Source organism: Anopheles coluzzii, chromosome 2 (genome assembly GCF_943734685.1).
Source record: "Anopheles coluzzii chromosome 2, AcolN3, whole genome shotgun sequence".
Classification (NCBI taxonomy): domain Eukaryota; kingdom Metazoa; phylum Arthropoda; class Insecta; order Diptera; family Culicidae; genus Anopheles; species Anopheles coluzzii.
Genome location: NC_064670.1, coordinates 67417482 through 67438365, shown reverse-complemented (window position 1 = coordinate 67438365; position 20884 = coordinate 67417482). Strand labels below are relative to the sequence as shown.

The following is a 20884-nucleotide window of genomic DNA, read 5'->3' as shown; positions in this document are numbered from 1 at the left end:
CTTGCCATTGGATTTGCATGGATCTTTATCATCCGCTTCTCGTTTTATGATCGTCATTTCATTTCGAGGATTGTCAAAGTTACCGAAAGGTGGCTATGGAATTTTATATTAGCCATTAGGGAAGCAGTTTTTTTCAAATTTATTTACAAATCGCAAAAAATGCTTAATATAATATTAAAATACTGGAAAGCATTCTGCACATTCCTAAACATTAACATAAACTTTTTTTTACGCTAAAGTTATCCAATGTTAGCCAGCGACGTCTGGACATTCGGACAGCTCCATGTTCGGCATTATGTTGCCCTAAGTGACGCAACGTGTTGGAACATAACCATCGGATAGACAGATGGCCCCACGACGACCAGAGACCGGGAGTTCAGCTTTAACCGTCGACCAGTTTGGTTCAGTTTTCTAGTAAAATTCCATATTTTAAAATCAATAAATTGTAATAATTCAAAAAAACAACTAAAAGCTAAAGCAAATACTATAATTATATCTAATATACACGTACAGACAGACAGGCAGACTGATAGACAGACAAAAATCAATGCAAGAAACATTATTTAACTTTGATTATTAGTATTCTTAGCGACATTTGCATAAAATACTGATTAAACATACTATTAAATTGTATGAGAAGCAAACCATGTAAACAAGTTTTTAATATTATTACCCGATAACGTTGAAAGATATTTTAAAACTATGATAAAGCAAACTGAAGAAACTGTGACTCTAAAGACACTACGGCCTAAACAACCAACCACTACGGCCTAAATAGGTGGCCTAGCAGTGGTCGAAGAACTGAAAAGCAAATGGCAACAGTTAAAGGAAGCATGCAGCAGCCTTCCTCGTTCTACGCCATTACAATTTTCTTGTTTAATATATAGTTACGTGGCTAGCTACCGCCATGACTACACGTGCACCCCAGCAGCACTAACGTAACGCTAATGTGTGGCGCAGCCGGCAACAGCAACCTGATTCCGGCGAGTGACCAGGCGCATCCGATAAGAACATCAGCACTAATCGAAACAGTCAGCCAGCCAACCAGCCAACCAGCCAACCAGCCAGCCGGCCAGCGAGCCAGTTGACGATCAGTCAAGCTCCATACCGACAGCTTAGTTCTGTTTTAGCTCTCCACTAGTAAAGAAAAACGTTTTTTTTAACTTATTTACTCGCTCGTGTCTTTAGTTACACACTTGTCACCATGTTATGGCATTATGACCAATATTGCCATGACCTGAAACCGTTGTGCACGGTTTAAGCGATAGCGATCCGTCTTGACATGCTGTCAGTTTCGAATAAAAAGGAATGCGCAGCTCGCGCTGCGCATGATTTAGCGTCCAAGCTCCAACTAAACACATCGTGTTTATTTAATATTTTGAAAGACCATAACATGGCGATCCTGCCAGGAGCAACAGCAACATATTGGGAAAACGCTAAATATGGCATACGTATAACATTGCCATACGTGCAGAAGTGATATTTCTTGCATTGTGACATCAAAAGAGCAGCAGTAGCAAAGTGCGGTGTAATGTGTCCATATAAAAATGCGTCACATGATTGAACCAGAGCAATAGTGTTTGGCGTAAAAAAAAAAAAAAAAAAAAAAAAAAAAAAATCGAAATAACTGTTACTGTCATCGCCTCACTGAGTTCATCGCCTACTGAGTGTAAAAAAAAAAAAAAAAAAAAAGTTAACGTGTGAAGAGCAGCCGTTCCGGCCCTCTTGTGACACCAGTTCGCTGTATTAGTGTGCATGTAAAAAAAAAAAAAAAGAAGTTTTGGTGACAAAACAAACAACGCCCCTCATCGTGAATCATCGTGTTCGTTGTCTAGTGTGTGTGTGTCAGGCAGAAATTTTTGAAAACAATACGAGCAACACCCTCACCGTCGGATCATCGAGTTCGTCGCTTTTGTGTGCAACAGGCAAAAATTTTGGTGACAATCGTGTCTTTGTTTATTGTACGTGCCAGGCAGAGGTTTTGGGTAACAATACAAGTTACACCCTTACCGAGGATCATCGAGTTCGTCGCTTTTGTGTGCATCAGGCTAGAGTTGTGGTGACAAAACAAACAACGCCCCTCATCGTGGATCATCGTGTTCGTTGTCTATTGTGTGTGTGTGTGTCAGGCAGAAATTTTGGACGACAATACGAGGAACACCCTCACCGTCGGATCATCGAGTTCGTCGCTTTTGTGTGCAACAGGCAAAAATTTTGGTGACAATCGTGTCTTTGTTTATTGTACGTGCCAGGCAGAGGTTTTGGGTAACAATACAAGTTACACCCACACCGTGGATCATCGAGTTCATCGCTTTTGTGTGCAGCAGGCTAAAACTTTGGTGACAAGACAAACAACTCCCGCAACGTCGATCATCAAATCATCACTTTAGTGTGTGTACAGTTACGTGAAAATTCCTAAGCGAGCAGCCTATCTCGCCTTTGTCTACCGACAACCTAATGAAGAAAGCAACCCGCAGCGCTGTGGATGAGCGGAAAAGTGCGATCAGAAACAAAACAACAAAACCGAAGGTGAGTACAGAATTGGTGGCGGCTGTGGGTTCGGTAGTGTTCAGACAAAACACTTGCAACAAGCAGACAAACAAAAACGCGACAATGACGACAAAACTTGACTTGAATTTAGGATTAAAACTAATTAAACCATATGATGGTAATTCAAAAGACCTTGCGAATTATATAGAAAGTGTTGAGTTGTTTCGAGAATATTCAGAAGGTGTAGATGAGCATCACTTTTTAAAATTTTTGAGAACCACACTGACAGGCGTAGCACATGGAGTTATCACTCCTGCTAATACAATTGAGGAGGCGCTTAAACTCCTAAAAGAAAAATTCGCTGTAAAAATGACACCTTTGGCGGTGGAACACGAGATGGGAACCAAGAGGCAAGGAAAGCGTGACATTTCCGAGTATGGGTCAGAAATTGAAGCTTTGTCTGCAAAACTAGCAGCGGCCCATGTTTCAGCTGGAAATTTTGTTTCGGAAGGTTCTGCGAAAAATATAGTGGAAACAACAGCTATACGTGCGTTTATAGGGGGACTATCCAATCCAACAACAAAATTTTTTCTGAAAGCAAGAAATCCTCCCACACTAAGCAAGGCGATTTCTGATGCTTTGGAATGTTCCTCTGAATTTGAAAACAATGATGGAAACCATGATGCATTGTGGAACCATCGACAAAACTGGTACAATCGACCACCCATGCGAGCCCGAGGTGGTTATCGCCGACCATCTGGTTTTCGATACTTAAGAGGAAATCAAAGGGGAAACAATAATGCATTTCGTGGAAGTTCATCATTTTTGCCAAATAGGTCAAATCCAAACAACACACATCAACACGAAAACTTTTCAGCCAATGATGCACCAACGCAGGAAGAGGAAGACGTAAATTTGTTGGATTTATTTCGTTGATTTTGATATAATCAAAACCGTTAAAATTTTTGGTCACCTTTTTTCAAAAAAAATCCAATTTATTATCGATAGCGGAGCATCTTGTTGCATTATTGCACAACGATGTATTCCCAACCATGTATATATTAATCCTCATAATAAGTTTATGGTCAGAGGCCTTAATGGCAATACTCAAACTATGGGATATATCGACACGACAATAACTATTGATAATAATAAATATCCTATTCGTTTTCATGTACTAAATAATTTACCGTCAGATATTAATGGGTTAATTGGTACCAATTTCTTAAAACAATTTAATGCTATTTTTGATTTTTCTAAAATGAAAATTTCTTTTACCCCACCTAAATATTATAATAATTTTCATATACCTGCAAGAACTGAATTACTTACATATGTTGATACAGATACAACTGAAATGTCTGTAATAATGAGTGAACAATTATCGCCACATGTTTTTGTTGCCAACAGTTTAGCAACACCAATAAATGGGAAACTTCCTGTTAAGTTAGTTAATTTTTCAAACAAACCAACTTCCATTAAAAATTTTAAACCAATAATTCAACCTGCTGAAGCTTATAATATAATTGAATTTAAAAGAAACGATGAAAATACTGACAGGGCCAAACAACTTCTTAAAGAATTAAATTTAGCACATTTAACAGATGATGAAAGAAAAATGATTTCAAAATTGTGTTTAAAATTTAACGATATTTTTTGTCTCAATAATGACGTTCTTAAACCTTCAAGCTGTCTTCAAGCTAATATTAAAGCAAAAACTAATGTAACACCAAGCTATTCAAAGCAATATCGGTTGCCATATTTTCAGAAAAGTGAAACAGAAAAACAGATTAATAAAATGCTGAATGAGAACATAATTGAACCCGCTCAATCCGACTGGAATAGCCCTATTTTATTGGTACCTAAAAAATCATCAAATGATACGAAAAAATGGCGGCTAGTAGTAGATTATCGGAAAGTAAATTCAGTTATACAAGATGATAAATTTCCACTTCCTAATATAGAGGAAGTAATTGATTCATTGGCTGGTGCCAAATATTTCTCGCACCTTGATTTGTCACAAGGATACTACCAAGTTCAACTTAATAAAGAGGACCGGCCAATAACAGCATTTACCACAGCAACGGGCCAATATCAGATGACAAGATTACCTATGGGTCTTAAAATCAGCCCATCAACTTTTTCGAGGCTTATGACAATTGCTTTGTCAGGACTAAATCAAGAAAAATGTTTGGTTTATCTTGATGACATTATTGTTTTCGGGAAAAACTTACAGGAGCATAATACAAATCTTATTGCTACCTTTACTAGATTACAAAAAGTCAATTTAAAATTAAATCCTGAAAAATGTCATTTTCTAAAAAAAGAATTGGTTTATCTTGGACATTACATTTCTAATGAAGGGATAAAACCTGATCCAGCAAAAATTGAATGTATTAAGAATTGGCCTGTACCAACCAGCGCAGATCAAGTTAAACGATTCATTGCGTTTGCCAATTACTATAGGAAGCACATACAAAATTTTGCTAGCATTTGTATGCCGCTTAATATGCTCACAAGAAAAAATGTTCCTTTCACATGGACTCCAGAATGTAATCAATCATTTGAAACACTTAAACAAAAATTTATAAATCCACCACTTTTAGACTTTCCGGATTTCAGCGAAAATAATAAATTCATATTACATACGGATGCATCGGGAACAGCCATCGGTGCAGTCTTACAAAATAAAAATGGGAAACCCATAGCTTATGCAAGCAGAGCTTTGAACAAAGCCGAATTAAACTATGGTACAATAGAAAAGGAATTGCTAGCAGTAGTGTGGGCTACAAAACATTTTCGTCCCTATTTGTTTGGAAAAACATTCGAAATTTTCACTGATCATAGACCGCTGGTCTACTTATTTACAATGACTGACCCATCAAGCAGACTCACTAAATTCCGCCTTGCATTAGAGGAGTTCGATTTCGTGATCCAGTATACAAAAGGAACTGATAATGTGGTGGCAGATGCACTTTCTCGAATGTCAAGTGACGATCTCAAAACACTCAATCATGACGTAGTACTAACAACAACAAGGTCTATGATTTCTAAACAAAATGACGCTTCTTCAGACAAGAACATTCCGAACAATCCACAGCCTTCATCAAAAACTGTATTCGTAGAGCTCGTAGTTTGCCCTGAGATAAAAAATGTTGTAGCAACAAACGAAAAAATCAAAATTCCCGATACACAAAGCATAATTCATCTACGGAGAATATTGCTCGATATTTTGAAAATAAAAAAAGAAATAGGGAAAGAGGTGATACTGGTAATAAGGAAATATGATGAGAAGATCAAAAAACTTCTTGAAAACATCAAAATGATAAATATAAAAAACCTTCCAAAAATAGTAGTAATGCAAAGGGATATAAAAATAATCAAAAATTGTGAAAAAGAATTAAAATTGCTCATTATGAACGATCATCATATTCTGCCTACAGCAGGACATGCAGGAGTAAATAGAATGTTGAAAACCATTAAACAACGATATACATGGAAGGGCATAGATACAGATGTACGGAACATGGTTAAAAAATGTAAAGAGTGTCAGGTGAACAAAAAGATAAGTGAACCAAAAATACCATTAACAATAACGTCTACTGCTAGCGAGCCCATGGAAAAAATATATTTAGATTTGGTAGGACCACTTGTGAAAGTAGAAGGTTGTGAATATATTTTGACAACACAATGCGATCTTACTAAATTCATCACAGCAACACCTATTACAGACAAAAGAACGGAAACGGTAGCAAAGGCATTCGTAGAAAAAGTAATTCTCAAATATGGGATACCAAAAATCATTTGCACGGATAGAGGAGCAGAGTTTATGTCAAAACTATTCATCGAACTTTGCAAACAACTTAATATTGAAAAACTAAATTCCACGGCATATCACCATGAAAGCATAGGAGCCTTGGAAAATTCACATAAAATGTTAGGGAATTTCCTAAGAATTCATTGCAAAGACAACCCACTAGCTTGGAAGGATTGGATTCAATTCTATGAGTTTTCGTACAACAACATTGTACATACAGTAACAGGTTATTCCCCTTTCTTTTTATTATATGGCCGACTGCCTAATATTCCTTCGAATTGCTTAGAAAACCCTAAAAAGGAAATGCATTACAATTTAGACAACTATATAAAAACCTTACAAGCTAAATTGGTAATTTCACATCGAGAAGTCAGAGAAAAGCTCATAAATAACAAACATAAGGTAAAATTAAAGTATGACCAAACAAGTAAAATCAAGATTTTTGAGCCAGGAGATCAATGTTTGTTGAGAAATGAAACGGCTAGTAAGTTAGAGCAACCATTTTTAGGACCTTATACTATTATTAAAGAAATCGGTCCAAATGTTGAACTAAAGATAGGTGATAGAACAGAAATCGTCCATAAAAATAGGATTAAGAAATATTGTACGTAAAAAAAAAAAAAAAAAAAAAAAAAAAAAAAAAAAAAAAAAAAAAAAAAAAAAAAAAAAAAAAAAAAAATTTGGTTGGGCGTGTTATGGCATTATGACCAATATTGCCATGACCTGAAACCGTTGTGCACGGTTTAAGCGATAGCGATCCGTCTTGACATGCTGTCAGTTTCGAATAAAAAGGAATGCGCAGCTCGCGCTGCGCATGATTTAGCGTCCAAGCTCCAACTAAACACATCGTGTTTATTTAATATTTTGAAAGAACATAACAACCAAACGTTCATTCGCGAGGAAAGCTATCCACTAATTCTCTCTCCCCTCAGCTAGGTCTTTGTGACCGCTTAGGTTTTGAACTAGTGATACGCGGGTTGTCCCGACGCGGGTTGTTAAATCTGGGACACCCGAACTCGTTCTACCAACAGAAAGGATTTCGTAACGACTGATCTTGCGCACACGCCGCAGCCACGGGTTAGAATTACCACCGGTCCCTTATTCTAGAACTACAAATGCTACGCACTGTGCGAAGATACATTTTCGATTATTAATGTACGCATTTAAAGACAGAATTCACATAAATCTACATTATAAATAATTACTTCTAATTATATCATAATCAATGAAAACTAGAAAAGTACTTACCCTCACATTTTAATTTCCGCAATGCTGTAGTTGTCATCATAGGAGCGTTGTGCAGCTGATAGTCCTGGGGCTGAAAATGAGAAGAACAAATAATGGAAAAATTAGTAGGTTCCCAGCCTTCGCCACGGTTACAAAATTTCTTCCAGAGACTGCGTAACACAGCATCTTTCGGAAATTTATGGAACACAACATCCAATCCCAGCTTTTTCACTTTGCAACGGCTGTTGCTACATGAAATTACTGAACACGCGGTAGGCATGACGAGTAATAAATGTTCAGAAATATATTTTTTTTTCTAAAAAATGAAAATCTAAATCTGTGATGATAGCGCGGATTGGGAGTTGTTTATGCTGAGCATGAAAAGTGAGTAGGTAAATATGGAATTTAACCGCCAAAAATGATACCTATACATTTAGAGCTAGCGAAACATAGGCAATCCACCAATACAGGCTCATGCGGAAAACCATCTGTCAAAATCGCTGTCCAGGGGGGGGATCGCCAAAAGCGCTATAACTACACCTCATTATACATTCCACCTTGATCGTGTCTTAAATAAACTTGTTTACGTTTTTTTATTTTGATTTTGAACATTTTGACACATCGAAAAATGCTTTGACACAGCTTTAACGAAAGAAAAATTTAACGAAACTTGTCTGTCACAAGAACGGTTTCAAAATGCATAGGGTAACTGTACCAGTTTTCGGCAGTGTACCTATTTTCGGCAGGGTAGCTAAAAACGTGAAATTCTGCACAAATGCGGTAAAAAATTTCACAAAATACAATTTTGTAGTGAAAGTGTACTTATTTGATATTCACATACGAAGTTTCACACCATTTCATTTCGTATTTTCCAAAATATCAAATAAATTGTGCTTTTTTTCGGCAGCTTTGCTGTCAGCCAATCGTTCGGCAGGTTTTGTGATTAAGAGAATCAGAACAGTAAAAAAATGAAAAAGTGGTGTTTATCAAAGATTTTATGCTTATTTAATTTATTCTAACTTGTTCGGAATTTTAAAATCACGATAAACAGGTTATTTTTCACTTTAAATGCTGCCGAAAATAGGTACACAGTAAATGTTCATTTTTGACAGCTCATTGTTGTGGGCTCCTGCCGAAACTCGGAACAATAACACACTTTGAATTTGGCTGAATATTCCTTTTAAAATTGATCAGAACACTACAATGCGTATGTCGACACATAATATGACCTTTCTTGTACCAAATATCACCAATTTTACGACAAACAATGCTCTAACTTAAGAGAAAAATGAATATTTGTAAGCCAGTTCGCACCGTACGCTATAACCATCAAACTGTCAATGGCTGCTCTGTTTAAACGTCGCATCAAAATGGCTGTCAAAACGGGCCAAAATAAGCAACATAAAATTAATAATTAAAGTGCTTTTTAACACCAATCTTAGGAAAGTAAGAGTGTTAAATTGCTTTAAACATTTTTTTGTACATATTCACATTGATACAAACATTTTCTGACCCGTATTCGCGCTGCCGAAAATAGGAACACAGCCTGCCGAAAATAGGACCAAACTGCCGAAAATAGGAGCAAAATCAATGTTTGCATTTTCACGAATATTTATGAAAAAGGGCTTTGAACCGGCAAATAAAAAATATTGTAACATACTATGATAGTTTATCAACCAGAATAACAACATTTTCAAGAAAAATAATGAAAAATATTGATGTGTGAGCAATTTTTGTGAAACTGCTGCACTAGCCTGCCGAAAACTGGTACAGTTACCCTACCTATTTTCCGTTTGTCTTGACGCACTTGTCTTCTGTCATTTCCGTTTGTGTTTAATAATCGGGCCTGCTATGACCTTTCTTGTACCAAATATCACCAATTTTACGACAAACAATGCACTAACTTAAGAGGAAAATAAATACAGTGGAGCGCCGATTATCCGGGCTCTTCGGGACTCGACTTCGCACTGATAGTCGAATAACACGGATAATGAGTCAAAGTATTTATTTTATCTTAAAATCCTGGTTTGTTTTTCAATTTAATATTATGTTTAAGTAAAACCTAGCCAGTTTTATTAACTTCATGTTTTTTCAATGAGAATATTTGAATTGTGCTATGAATTATAGCGTATTTTGTTATTACAAAATGCTCTTTGACCGTTATTTCAAATATCCTCCTCAGGACGCAATGACATATCCCAAATAACCAAATCGTCCTTAACTCACTGTAAAACCACTTCAAACCCACGTGGCCCATATAACAATGGGGAATTATTTCTATGGCAAACGGGGTGTGAGGTAGCGAGAAACAGGTTGCGGCGAGCGAGAAGCTCTATTAATTCAGAGAGAGAGAGGAATGAAATAAAGGGGGAAGCGAAGAGCAACACATATGGCTATGGAGGAAGCAAACAGCAACACATACGGAGAGCAAGGATGCTATAATGAGCGGTGACAAAGAAAGAGAAAGAGTGCGCAACTGTACCGTTTGTATTTACGGCCGTTTGTACGTAAAATCGGAAAGTTTCAATGACTACCTTTGCCCATCGAGCCATCCGCAGCCGTCACGAGCTGTTTGGAATCGGCTTCGGATGGATCCAACAAATACAACGGCTCAAGTTACCGACTAACGCAACCAGCCAGTCCAGGTCGGCTACAACAGATGACACCAAACATTACCAAGATTGCATCTACCTTTCACAACTTGCGATTATTGTGGAGTAATTCGGCAGTGATTCCGGTGTTTTTTTTTTCAAATTTATCCATCGCTAGTAGCTTGGCCCTAAATGGCCACATTCATGATTCTCAGATGGAGAAGTAAACAAAGACAAACATGCGAGCGCGCTAGGGTTTTTCTTCTCGAGACCTTCTAGCGAACTCAAAGAATCCTTTCGATCTCCAAGACTCGCTCGGCCACTTATTTTGCGTAGAGATTGATGGCAAGAAACAAGAACGCATTGAATAGTATTTTGTTCACTCATAGCGTAGGCAGGTACGTGCAACCAAGATAGCCAAAAACATTGACGATGGATCCAACGCAACGCCGGAAAAGTATGAAAACCTAAATGATTACGCTCTTCCTCCAATATTCTATTCAATCACAGCAAAGAAACGCAGCGAAAAAAAACGTGCGTGAGAAACGAAGATCCGCCCTCAGATTAAAAGCCACAACGTACCAAGAACAGCTGTGCACAATACACACATAAATACAAATACAGAGCGAACAGAGCGAATACAGGTACAAGCCACGCACGGCCGTGGCCCCACCCCCTTTTTTCGCAAACCGCCGTTTGCATATGACGTCATATTCACCAAACCTCTTGTTTTGCTGAAATCAAGAGATTTTGAGGTGAATTTGTGGTGAAAATTGTTATAAGGGGGGTTTGTGGTGGTCGATTCAGTCGTTAACCCACCAAATTTTAGAACAATCGGAGCTGCCAGTTCCGATCCGATGTATTTATCCTGCCCACCCTTAACCCACCTTTTCCAAAAATGCTTTGAGGAAAAGTTTGGTCAAGGGTTGGCTAAGGTCAATATTTTAACTCCTCGATTGATTAAATTCATTAACTTACATCACTGCTGTTATGTCTACGTTCTCAACTTAACTTGACGGTAAACAAAACATAAACAGTCTCAGATGATAAAACTTATATCTATTACAATGAAACTTATAATCTACGAATCCTTAGACGGAGACCCGCTCACGTCTATCTCTCGGCTCGGCTCGTGGGGGAGTGACCTCTTCGTGCTTGCTTCGTCTCCAGGTGACAGTCTCTGTCACCTGAGAGAAGGAGGCCCATGCAGCATCTGCATCTGTAAGGCCGTCTACACGAGGGCACTCCCCAACATCCCCCCTGCTTTAATACGGTTTGTACATAGCCATCCAACGCGGCGATCTTCGTGTTCGGGAAGAACGGCGTAGAGGCTGCACTGGCATCGCAGGCTCGCTATGCATGTCTTCCGGGAATGTTTCCGAACGTATGGCCATCTCTCTTGATGGTGGTGGACAAGGAACCTGCGGTGTTGGCGAGCACGTAGCTGCTGCGCTTGCTAGTGTCGAATCGGACGGTTGCGCGCAGACATTTGGAGCCGGGTCTGGTCTGGTTATAGCCACGTTACCATCCATCAAGATACTCATATCCAAGGCACGTTTAAACGGTGTGTATGTGCTGGAAGAATTTGCAAGGGTATAAGAATTAGTGTAACGAGGATTTAACTGATTAATATGTGACCGAAATATTTTTCCTTCTTCATCGACTACTTGGTACATGACCTTCCCCATCCTGTCTTCTATAACACCTTTTTTCCATTTCCATTTGTTTTGTGCAAAGACCTTCGCGTATACCAAATCGCCTCGTTTGAAACAGCGAACGCGTTGTTGAGGCACGGGACCCAAGTAGCAGAGCCGAAGTTTTTCAGAGATTTTTCTGTGTGCCAAAGCGAGATGCCCTGTCTTCTCTCTCTAGATTTTGGACAGCAAACCGCCGCGCGTGTAGAGGTGTGTGCGTGTGACGAAAAATGATGGATGAAAAACGCGAGGAGTGGGGTCTGAAGTCTTTCGTTGGTCATACACACACATCCATGTACCAGCGGATTGCGCTTCACCAAGTCTACCCATCTTTCTTGAACTACCATGATTTTTTCTGCTATCGCACTCATCCGGGTGTTAGGCATCCTCAGTCTGTCCAAAACTTTCGTTGTGGAATGATGTGCGGGAGTGATGTGCGATTTCTTGTGTCCCCTACTTTCGTTTTTTACGTTTTGCGCAGTGTTGCTTCTTCTTCCATTGTGGAATGATTTATCCTAGCTAACTTGTTGAGGTAAGTTTCTTGATCTCATATGTGCTTCAATGTACTAATTCAACTAATGCTTATCGTCTTCAAAGTTACAGATGCATGCACCATTCATCAACGCCTACCTGTTGGCATCATCAACAATCTTCAAAGTGGGTGATGGAAAGAAATTGTTTTCCAGTTTTAAAATATTAAGGTAAGTGTTGCTCTCATCATATACGTAAAACTATCCAAAGTAATACGTACTACATGCATTAATTATTGGTTCATTTTTATTGACAGCGTTCAGCACAACTCAGCCACAAAACAACGCACTGGATTACGCTAAGAACCTGTCGAAACGCGCGCAGCCCCCGGGTGCGGTAGGAGAAAGGAAGAACGAGAGGAGAAAACTAAAGCCAGCGCGCAGCTCTGATGGTACCCCGTACGCGGTAAGAAGAAAAAAGATCGAGAGGAGGAAGAACGTTAAATTTGGAAGGGGGAGACTGTTCTGCCGTCTCCACAGTGTGAGTATGCCAAAGCACGTGTTGGAAGGGAGAGAAAAAGTGTGGAATAAAACGCATGCGAATGTGTGCATACACCAAATGTAAACATGTGTGCCTCATCATTTCCATAAGCAATCCGAAAAGGGGGTGGAGCAAACACATTTGTATGCGTGAGGTGCAGAAGAAATCAGAGCGTTATAGTATGTGTGAACGCGATCGTTCGGGTGGAATGTGTCTATGTGTGCGTCCCAGTCCGCAAAAAGCCGAAGTTTTGTATGGGATCGTGTCGTACACATATGTACCCAAGGACGCAAAAACCGACGGCGGCCTGTGTAATCTGGGCTCCCTACAAAGCTCTCCACAAAGCTCTCGTTTGCAGGCTTGTCGAGAGCTTCGCCACAGGCGCCCGAACCATCCGTCACGCACACATCTAAACGTTCTGGTTTCTTCCGCCGCTCACGCATACCAATGTGTTTGCTCCACCCCCTTTTTCGGATTGCTTATAGAAATGATGAGGCTGTTCACATTTGCTTTATGCACACATTCGCATGCTGTTTATTGAATAATATCCCTCTCCCTTCCCACATGTGTTTTGGCATACTCCCGCTGTGTAGACGGCAGAACGCTTTCCCCCTTCCAAATTTACCGTTCTTCCTCCTCTCGTTCTTCCTTCCTCCTACTGCGCTCGGGGTACCATCCGTGCTGCGCGTGTTCAGCTGGCTTGAGTTTAGTGATGACGTCATGAACAGGAGCTGCGCGTGTTGAGCCGGCTTCTGTTAAGTAATGACGTCCTCACCGGGGGCTGAATGAAGCAATAATGAATGTATGTAGTATGTATTACTATGGAGAGTTTAGCGCTTGGGATTAGATCAAAACTTACCTTAATATTTTAAAACTGGAAAACGTTTTCTTTCCGTCGCTCCTTTGAAGATTGTTGACGACGCCAGCAGGTAGTCGTTGATAAATAGCGCACACACCTGTAACTTTTTAGACGCCAAGGGTTAGTTGAATGTTCCTGCACAAGCACACAGCAAGAAACTTACCTCAACAATTTGCTAGGATAAATCATTCCATAACTGAGGAAGAAGGAACACGGCACAAAACGTAAATGAACAAAGTACGTCGCACAATAAATCGCACCTCACTTCAGTACATCCTTCCATAGAGAAAGTTCTGGACAGACTGAGGATGCCTAACACCCGGATGAGCGCGATAGCAGAAAAATCATGTTGGATCGAGAGAGATGGGTAGACTCGGTCCAGCGTTATCCGCTGGTAAATGCATGTGTGTGTGACGAACGAAAGACTTCAAACCCCGCTTGCCCCGTATTTCATCCATAATTTTTCGTCACACGCACACACCTCTACACGGGCGGCGGTTTGCCGTCCAAAATCTAGAGAGAGAAGACAGGGCCTCTCGCTTTGGCACACAGAAAAACCTCTCAACAACTTCGGCTCTGCTACTTGGGTACCCACTTACGTACCCACTTGCAGTAGAAGTGTAAATGTGGTTTCATGCACACATAGACACCTTCCACCCGAACGATCGCGTTCACACATACTATCACGCTCTGATTTCTTCTGCACCTCACGCATACCAATGTGTTTGCTCCACCCCCTTTTCGGATTGCTTATAGAAATGATGAGGCACACATGTTTACATTTGCTGTATGCACACATTCGCAGCCGGTTTATTCCAACTTTTTCGCTCCGTTCCAACACGTGCTTTGGCATACTCACACTGTGTAGACGGCAGAACGGTCTCCCCCTTCCAAATTTACCGTTCTTCCTCCTCTCGATCTTTTTTCTTCTTACCGCGTACGGGGTACCATCAGAGCTGCGCGCTGGCTTTAGTTTTTCCTCCTCTCGTTCTTCCTTTCTCCTATCGCTCTCGGGGGCTGCGCGCGTTTCGACATGTTCTTAGCGCATTCCAGTGCGTTGTTTTGTGGCTGAGTTGTGCTGAGCGCTGTCAATAAAAATAAACCAATAATTAATGTATGTAATACGTATTACTTTGGATAGTTTTGCGTATATGATGAGAGCAACACTTACCTTAATTTTTTAAAACTGGAAAACAATTTGCTTCTGTCACCCACTTTGAAGATTTTTGATGATGCCAACAGGTAGGCGTTGATGAATGGCGCATGCACCTGTAAGAAGCCGATAAGCATTAGTTGAATTAGTACATTGAAGCACATATGATACCAAGAAACTTACCTCAACAAGTTAGCTAGGATAAATCATTCAACAATGGAAGAAGAAGCAACACTGCGCAAAACGTAAACAACGAAAGTAGGGGCACAAGAAATCGCACATCACTCCCGCACATCCTTCCACAACTAACGTTCTGGGCAGACTGAGAATGCCTAACACCCGGATGAGTGCGATAGCAGAAAAAATCATGGTAGATCGAGAGAGATGGGTAGACTTGGTGAAGCGCAATCCGCTGGTAGATGCATGTGTGTGTGACCAACGAAAGACTTCAGACCCCGCTCCTCGCGTTTTTCATCCATCATTTTTCGTCACACGCACACACCTCTACACGCGCGGCAGTTTGCTGTCCAAAATCTAGAGAAAAAAGACAGGGCATCTCGCTTTGGTACACAGAAAAATCTTTGAAAAACTTCGGCTCTGCTACTTGGGGTGAAACCACATTTACACTTCTACTGTAAGTGGGTACGTAAGTGGGTCCATATGTGTACGACACGATCCCATACAAAACTTCGGCTTTTGCGGACTGGGGAGATTCTGGTTCAGACTCGGGATGTATACGAAGCAATTCCATGTAGGTACAGTATCGGACAGAAAGATAGGACCCTTTTTTTTCAACGCACCGTGCACTTGTTTTGCCACGTTACTTGTGTTTGTGTGTGTATGTGTGTGTGTGTGTGAGTGTGTGTGTGTACAGTATCGGACATTAAGATAGGACCCTTTTTTTTCAATGCACCGTGCACTTGTTTTGCCACGTTACTCGTGTTTGTGTGTGTGTATGTGTGTATGTGTGTGTGTATGTGTGTGTGTGTGTGTGTGTGTGTGTGTGTGTGTGTGTGTTTGTGTGTGTGTGTGTGTGTGTGTGTGTGTGTGTGTGTGTGTGTGTGTGTGTGTGTGTGTGTGTGTGTGTGTGCATGTGTGTGTGTGTGTGTGTGTGTGTGTGTGTGTGTGTGTGTAGTAGTAGTAGAAAGTGAGTGTGCTTTTTAATGTGTATTTGCAAGTGCGCGGGTTTGTGTCTGAAAAACATAGCTTGCCATGATGTCATATTGCGTTGAAATTATTCTTATTATGTGTGTTATCATGTGAAACATTGTGCGTTTACACTTGGATAAAAACTAAAGTTTGCATCGACAGCAGCCCTTGTTCCTCGGACGAAAACGCAGGTGTGCTGTTTCATGAATGTGAATGCGACACCGGCGCGAAATGGACACACGCACAATAGCAATGAACTCGGCATTCTCTCACAGGTGTTTCTCCAGTGCACGCCATTGAAAGGCCTTCGTGCATCTCTGCGTTGCACGTTGTGTGCGAATGGTAAACTTTGTGCGTGCATTGAGCTGGCGCGCAGTTGTTCTTTTCAATGGGCGTTTTGTTTCATGAGCGCGGCAGTATTCTGTTCTCGATTTTGAAGGGAAGACGCTTACTCGCGTACTCGTTGATAGTTTTATCCATGCGATGTTTTCGCTGCTCGACAACGATGTAATTCATCGCGTATAGAAGTAGAACGCAGGCAGAGCACGGGATCAGCCGTGTCCAAGTTTTTAACCAGCGCGTTCTTGACGGTCCAAGCAAGCAATGTTAGTAACAATGGGTCGAGGTAAACGTTGTACCGATTATCAGCGCCATATGTAAAAGCGAATGGCTGCTGCTGGCATTAAGCGCAAAAGGATCGAGTTCGTAATGGAACGATCGCGCACTTTTGTGGCAAACGCGCTTCGGACAACCGAAACGTGCTTAGACAACTGAAACGCGCTTGGACAACCGAAACGCGCAAGTCAACCGGACGTCCTCAGAAGACCACGGCGAAAGAAGACCGTAACATTGTTAATATATCGAAAACACACTGATCGTGAGGGCGGTGGTCCTGCTTATCACACCAAAAACCTAACCCAAAACACAAAAAAGCTACTTACAAATCTATCCGAAACGACCTACTTGTGAAACAAACACACACATCAATACACATTCAAACATACATCCACACACACACACACACATGCACACACACATACACACATACACACACATACACACACACAAAAACACAAACACATACAAACCACACATAAACTTGGCCCAACGGGTGCACGGTGCGTTAAAAACCCAATGCCCTATCTTTCTGTCCGATACTGTATGTGTGTGTGTGTGTGTGTGTGCATGTGTGTGTGTGTGTGTAGTAGTAGTAGTAGAAAGAGAGTGTGCTTTTTAATGTGTATTTGCAAGTGCGCGGGTTTGTGTCTGAAAAACATAGCTTGCCATGATGTCATAGTGCGTTGAAAGTATTCTGATAATGTGTGTTATCATGTGAAACAGCGTGCGTTCACACTTGGATAAAAGCTAAAGTTTGCATCGACAGCAGCGCTTGTTCCTCGGACGAGAACGCAGGTGTGCTGTTTCATGAATGTGAATGCGACACCGGTGCGAAATGGAAACGCGCACAATAGCAATGAACTCGGCATTCCCTCACAGGTGTTTCGCCAGTGCACGCCATTGAAAGGCCTGCGTGCATCTCTGCGTTGAACGATATGTGCGCATGGGAAACTTTGAGTGTGCATTGAGCAAGCGCGCAGGTGTTCTTTTCAATGGGTGTTTTGTTTCATGAGCGCGGCAGTAACCTGTTCTGGTTTTGAATGGGTGCTCGCTCGCTTACTCATTGATTGTTTTTATCCATACGCTTTTTTTGCTGCTCGACAACGATGTGATTCATCGCGTATAAAAGCAGAATGCAGGCAGAGCACGGCATCAGTCGTGTCCAAGTTTTTAACCAGTGTGTTCTTGACGGTCTTAGCAAGCAATTTTTATTACAATGGGTCGAGGTGAACATTGTACCGATTATCAGCGCTATATCATTAAGCGAATGGCTGCTGCTGGCATTAAGCGCAGAACGATCGAGTTCGTGATGGAACGATCGCGCACGTTTGTGGCAAACGCGCTTCGGACAACCGAAACGCGCAAGTCACCCGGACGTCCTCGGAAGACCACGGCGGAGGAAGACCGTAAGATTGTTAACATATCGAAGAAACATCCTTTTAGCTCAGCACCAGAGATCCGAGGCAGACTGAAATTGGCGGTGACGCCGAGAACAGTTCAGCGAAGATTGGTCAGTGCCGGGCTACTCGCGCGAGTGCCACGCAAAGTGCCCAATTTAACACCTGCGCATAAAAACGCACGGGTGTTATTTGCAATTGAGCACATGTTCTTCGATGAAGAGGATTGGCGCAGGGTTTTGTGGTCAGACAAGTCGAAATTCAATCGACAGGGGTCGGACGAACGCAGGTTGGTTCGGCGCCCTGTTAATTGTGCTCTTGACCCAAAATACTGCTTCAAGACTTTTAAGCATGGCGGTGGTAGTCTCATGGTGTGGGGATGCTTCTCCTACTATGGGATGGGTCCGTTGGTTCGAATCCACGGTCATTTGAATCGGTTTGGGTATCGAGATATTCTTGATACTCATTTGCTATCACACGCTAGGAAAAACCTTCCTCGGTCTTGGATTTTTATGCAAGACAACGATTCTAAGCATACTTCCGGGACTGTTCAAACTTGGCTTGCTGACAATAATGTCAAAACAATGAAGTGGCCTGCCCTTAGCCCGGATCTCAATCCCATTGAGAACCTCTGGGCAATATTCAAGAAGATGCTGGGTAAAAACATACCGGAAGATCTGGATCACCTCTTCGATCACATGCAAAAGGTGTGGAAAAAATTCCACCAAAAACGATCCAGAAACTGGTGATGTCGATGCGTCAACGCATGATTAATGTCATAGTTGGCGACGGCAATAAGATCAAGAACTGAGCTTATTGCATTTTTGAATAGGGATCACTGCTCGCAAGGGCAGTGGTCCTGCTAATTACAACAAAAAACTAACCCAAAACACAAACAAACCACTAACAAATCTATCCGAAACGACATACTTGTGAAACAAACACACACACCAATACACATGCAAACACACACACACACACACACACACACACACACACACACACACACACACACACACACACACACACACACACACACACACACACACACACACACACACACACACACACACACACACACACACACACACACACACACACACACATACACACACACACACACACACACACACACACACACACACACACACACACAGACTCACACACCCACACATACACACACACACACAAACACATACAAATCACACATAAACCTGGCCCAACGGGTGCATGGTGCGTTGAAAACACCAGGGTTCTATCTTTATGTCCGATACTGTACGCATTCTTCTCCCAAGCATCAGTTCCGCTGGTGATTTGCCGTTTTCTAACTGCCTATTGGGTAGGCTTCTATACATCAATAAGAAGATGTCCAGTGACTCTTGAGCCGATGCTCCTCCCTCGCTGATTTTTTTTAGCCCTCGCTTAAGAGAGTCAACGAATCGCTCCGCCTGTCCATTCGACTGGGGGTGGTAAGGAGCGGTTCTAATATGTTCTATCCCGTTTGTGGTACAAAATTCTCCACCCAGCCTTGCGAATAATCCACGTAAAATACGAATCGTTGCTTGAGTCGTGATTTTGGTCGTTTGCACTATCTTTGGCCACTTTGAGAAAGAATCGATTGCAAGGAGATAATAAAATCCATCGATTGGTCCCGCATAATCCACATGCACTCTTTGCCACGGAGCAGACGTAGTGGGCCAGGCTATTGGCGTACTATGTGGAGGAGATTTTGCTGCTGCTGCGCACTGTGGACACGACTTCACTAACTCAGCTATTTCCGAATCTAAACCAGGCCAGTAAACATAGCTTCGCGTTAGTGACTTCATACGCTGTATTCCGGGGTGTCCAAGGTGTAGTTGTCTCAAACATTTCCTACGCAATGCTTCTGGAACGACCAATCGCTCTCCAAATAAGATGCATTCTCTAAGTGTGCTTAATGCTTCGCTTCGTGCCTGGAAGCTTCTCAATATTATGTCGTTTGATTTTCTCTGAGGCCAACCTTCCTGAATGTACTTTGATACTTTTGTCAACGTAGGATCTCTTTTAGTTGCTTCCCTAACATCGCTATATGTTAGCGGCATTGCTTTAGTTACGTTATCTATAATAGCATTCATGTCATTGTCTAATTCGATGCTCGCTATAACATAATCTTCTTCTGGGTGCTCGTGTTCTTCTATCAGTCGGGACAATATATCAGCGTTACCAAATTTGTCTGTTGGCACGTACTCAATTTTAAAATCATATAGCAGCAACGTTAAAGCCCAACGCTGGAGCTTATTTGCTGTGTAAATTGGTATACCTGTGCGTGCACCGAAAATTCTTAACAGCGGAGCATGATCCGTTTGTAACATGAATCTACGCCCATAAATCATGCGGTGGAACTTTGTAACAGCAAATATCACGGCTAAACCCTCGCGATCTGGTTGAATGTAGTTCATTTCTGCTTTTGTCAATGCTCTTGCTGTGTGCTGTATTACTTTCAAGGTTCCATCCTCCATGCGATGGCTAATCGTCGCTCCGACGCCTACAGAAGAAGCATCAGCAGCTACTATAATTTCTTTACTTGGGTCGTAATGTGTCAAAAGTCGATCCGATTTTAAAATTCGTTTGAACATTTGAAAAGCATTTTGACACTCAGGAGTCCACTGAAATGCCCCTTCCTTTTTCAACAACTCATCCAAGGGATACCGCAGATTGCGCATTTGTGGTACAAATCGACCGTAAAAATTGATTGCACCTAAGAAGGATCGCACCTCAGATAGCTGCTTTGGAGCCGGCATCTTGAGTATAGCCTCAACCTTAGTAGGGTCTGGTCGCAAACCGTTACGATCCAAAATATGTCCTAAATACTTTATGTGGTTTCATCAACTCCACCTAC

At 41.4% G+C, this 20884-nt stretch overlaps 1 protein-coding gene across 2 annotated transcripts in view; it reads right to left on the bottom strand.

The window, feature by feature from the left end:
- Positions 1 to 20786, bottom strand: part of LOC120959432 (uncharacterized protein K02A2.6-like) — a 66487-nt gene extending 45701 nt beyond the window's left edge. For both annotated transcript variants that reach the window (XM_049606521.1, XM_049606522.1), the window contains exon 1: positions 15026 to 20786. In XM_049606521.1, coding sequence (XP_049462478.1) covers positions 19209 to 20786 — 1578 coding nt within the window. In that variant the 3' untranslated portion in view covers positions 15026 to 19208. The remainder of the gene's footprint in view (positions 1 to 15025) is intronic.
- Between the last annotated feature and the right edge of the window lie 98 nt (positions 20787 to 20884).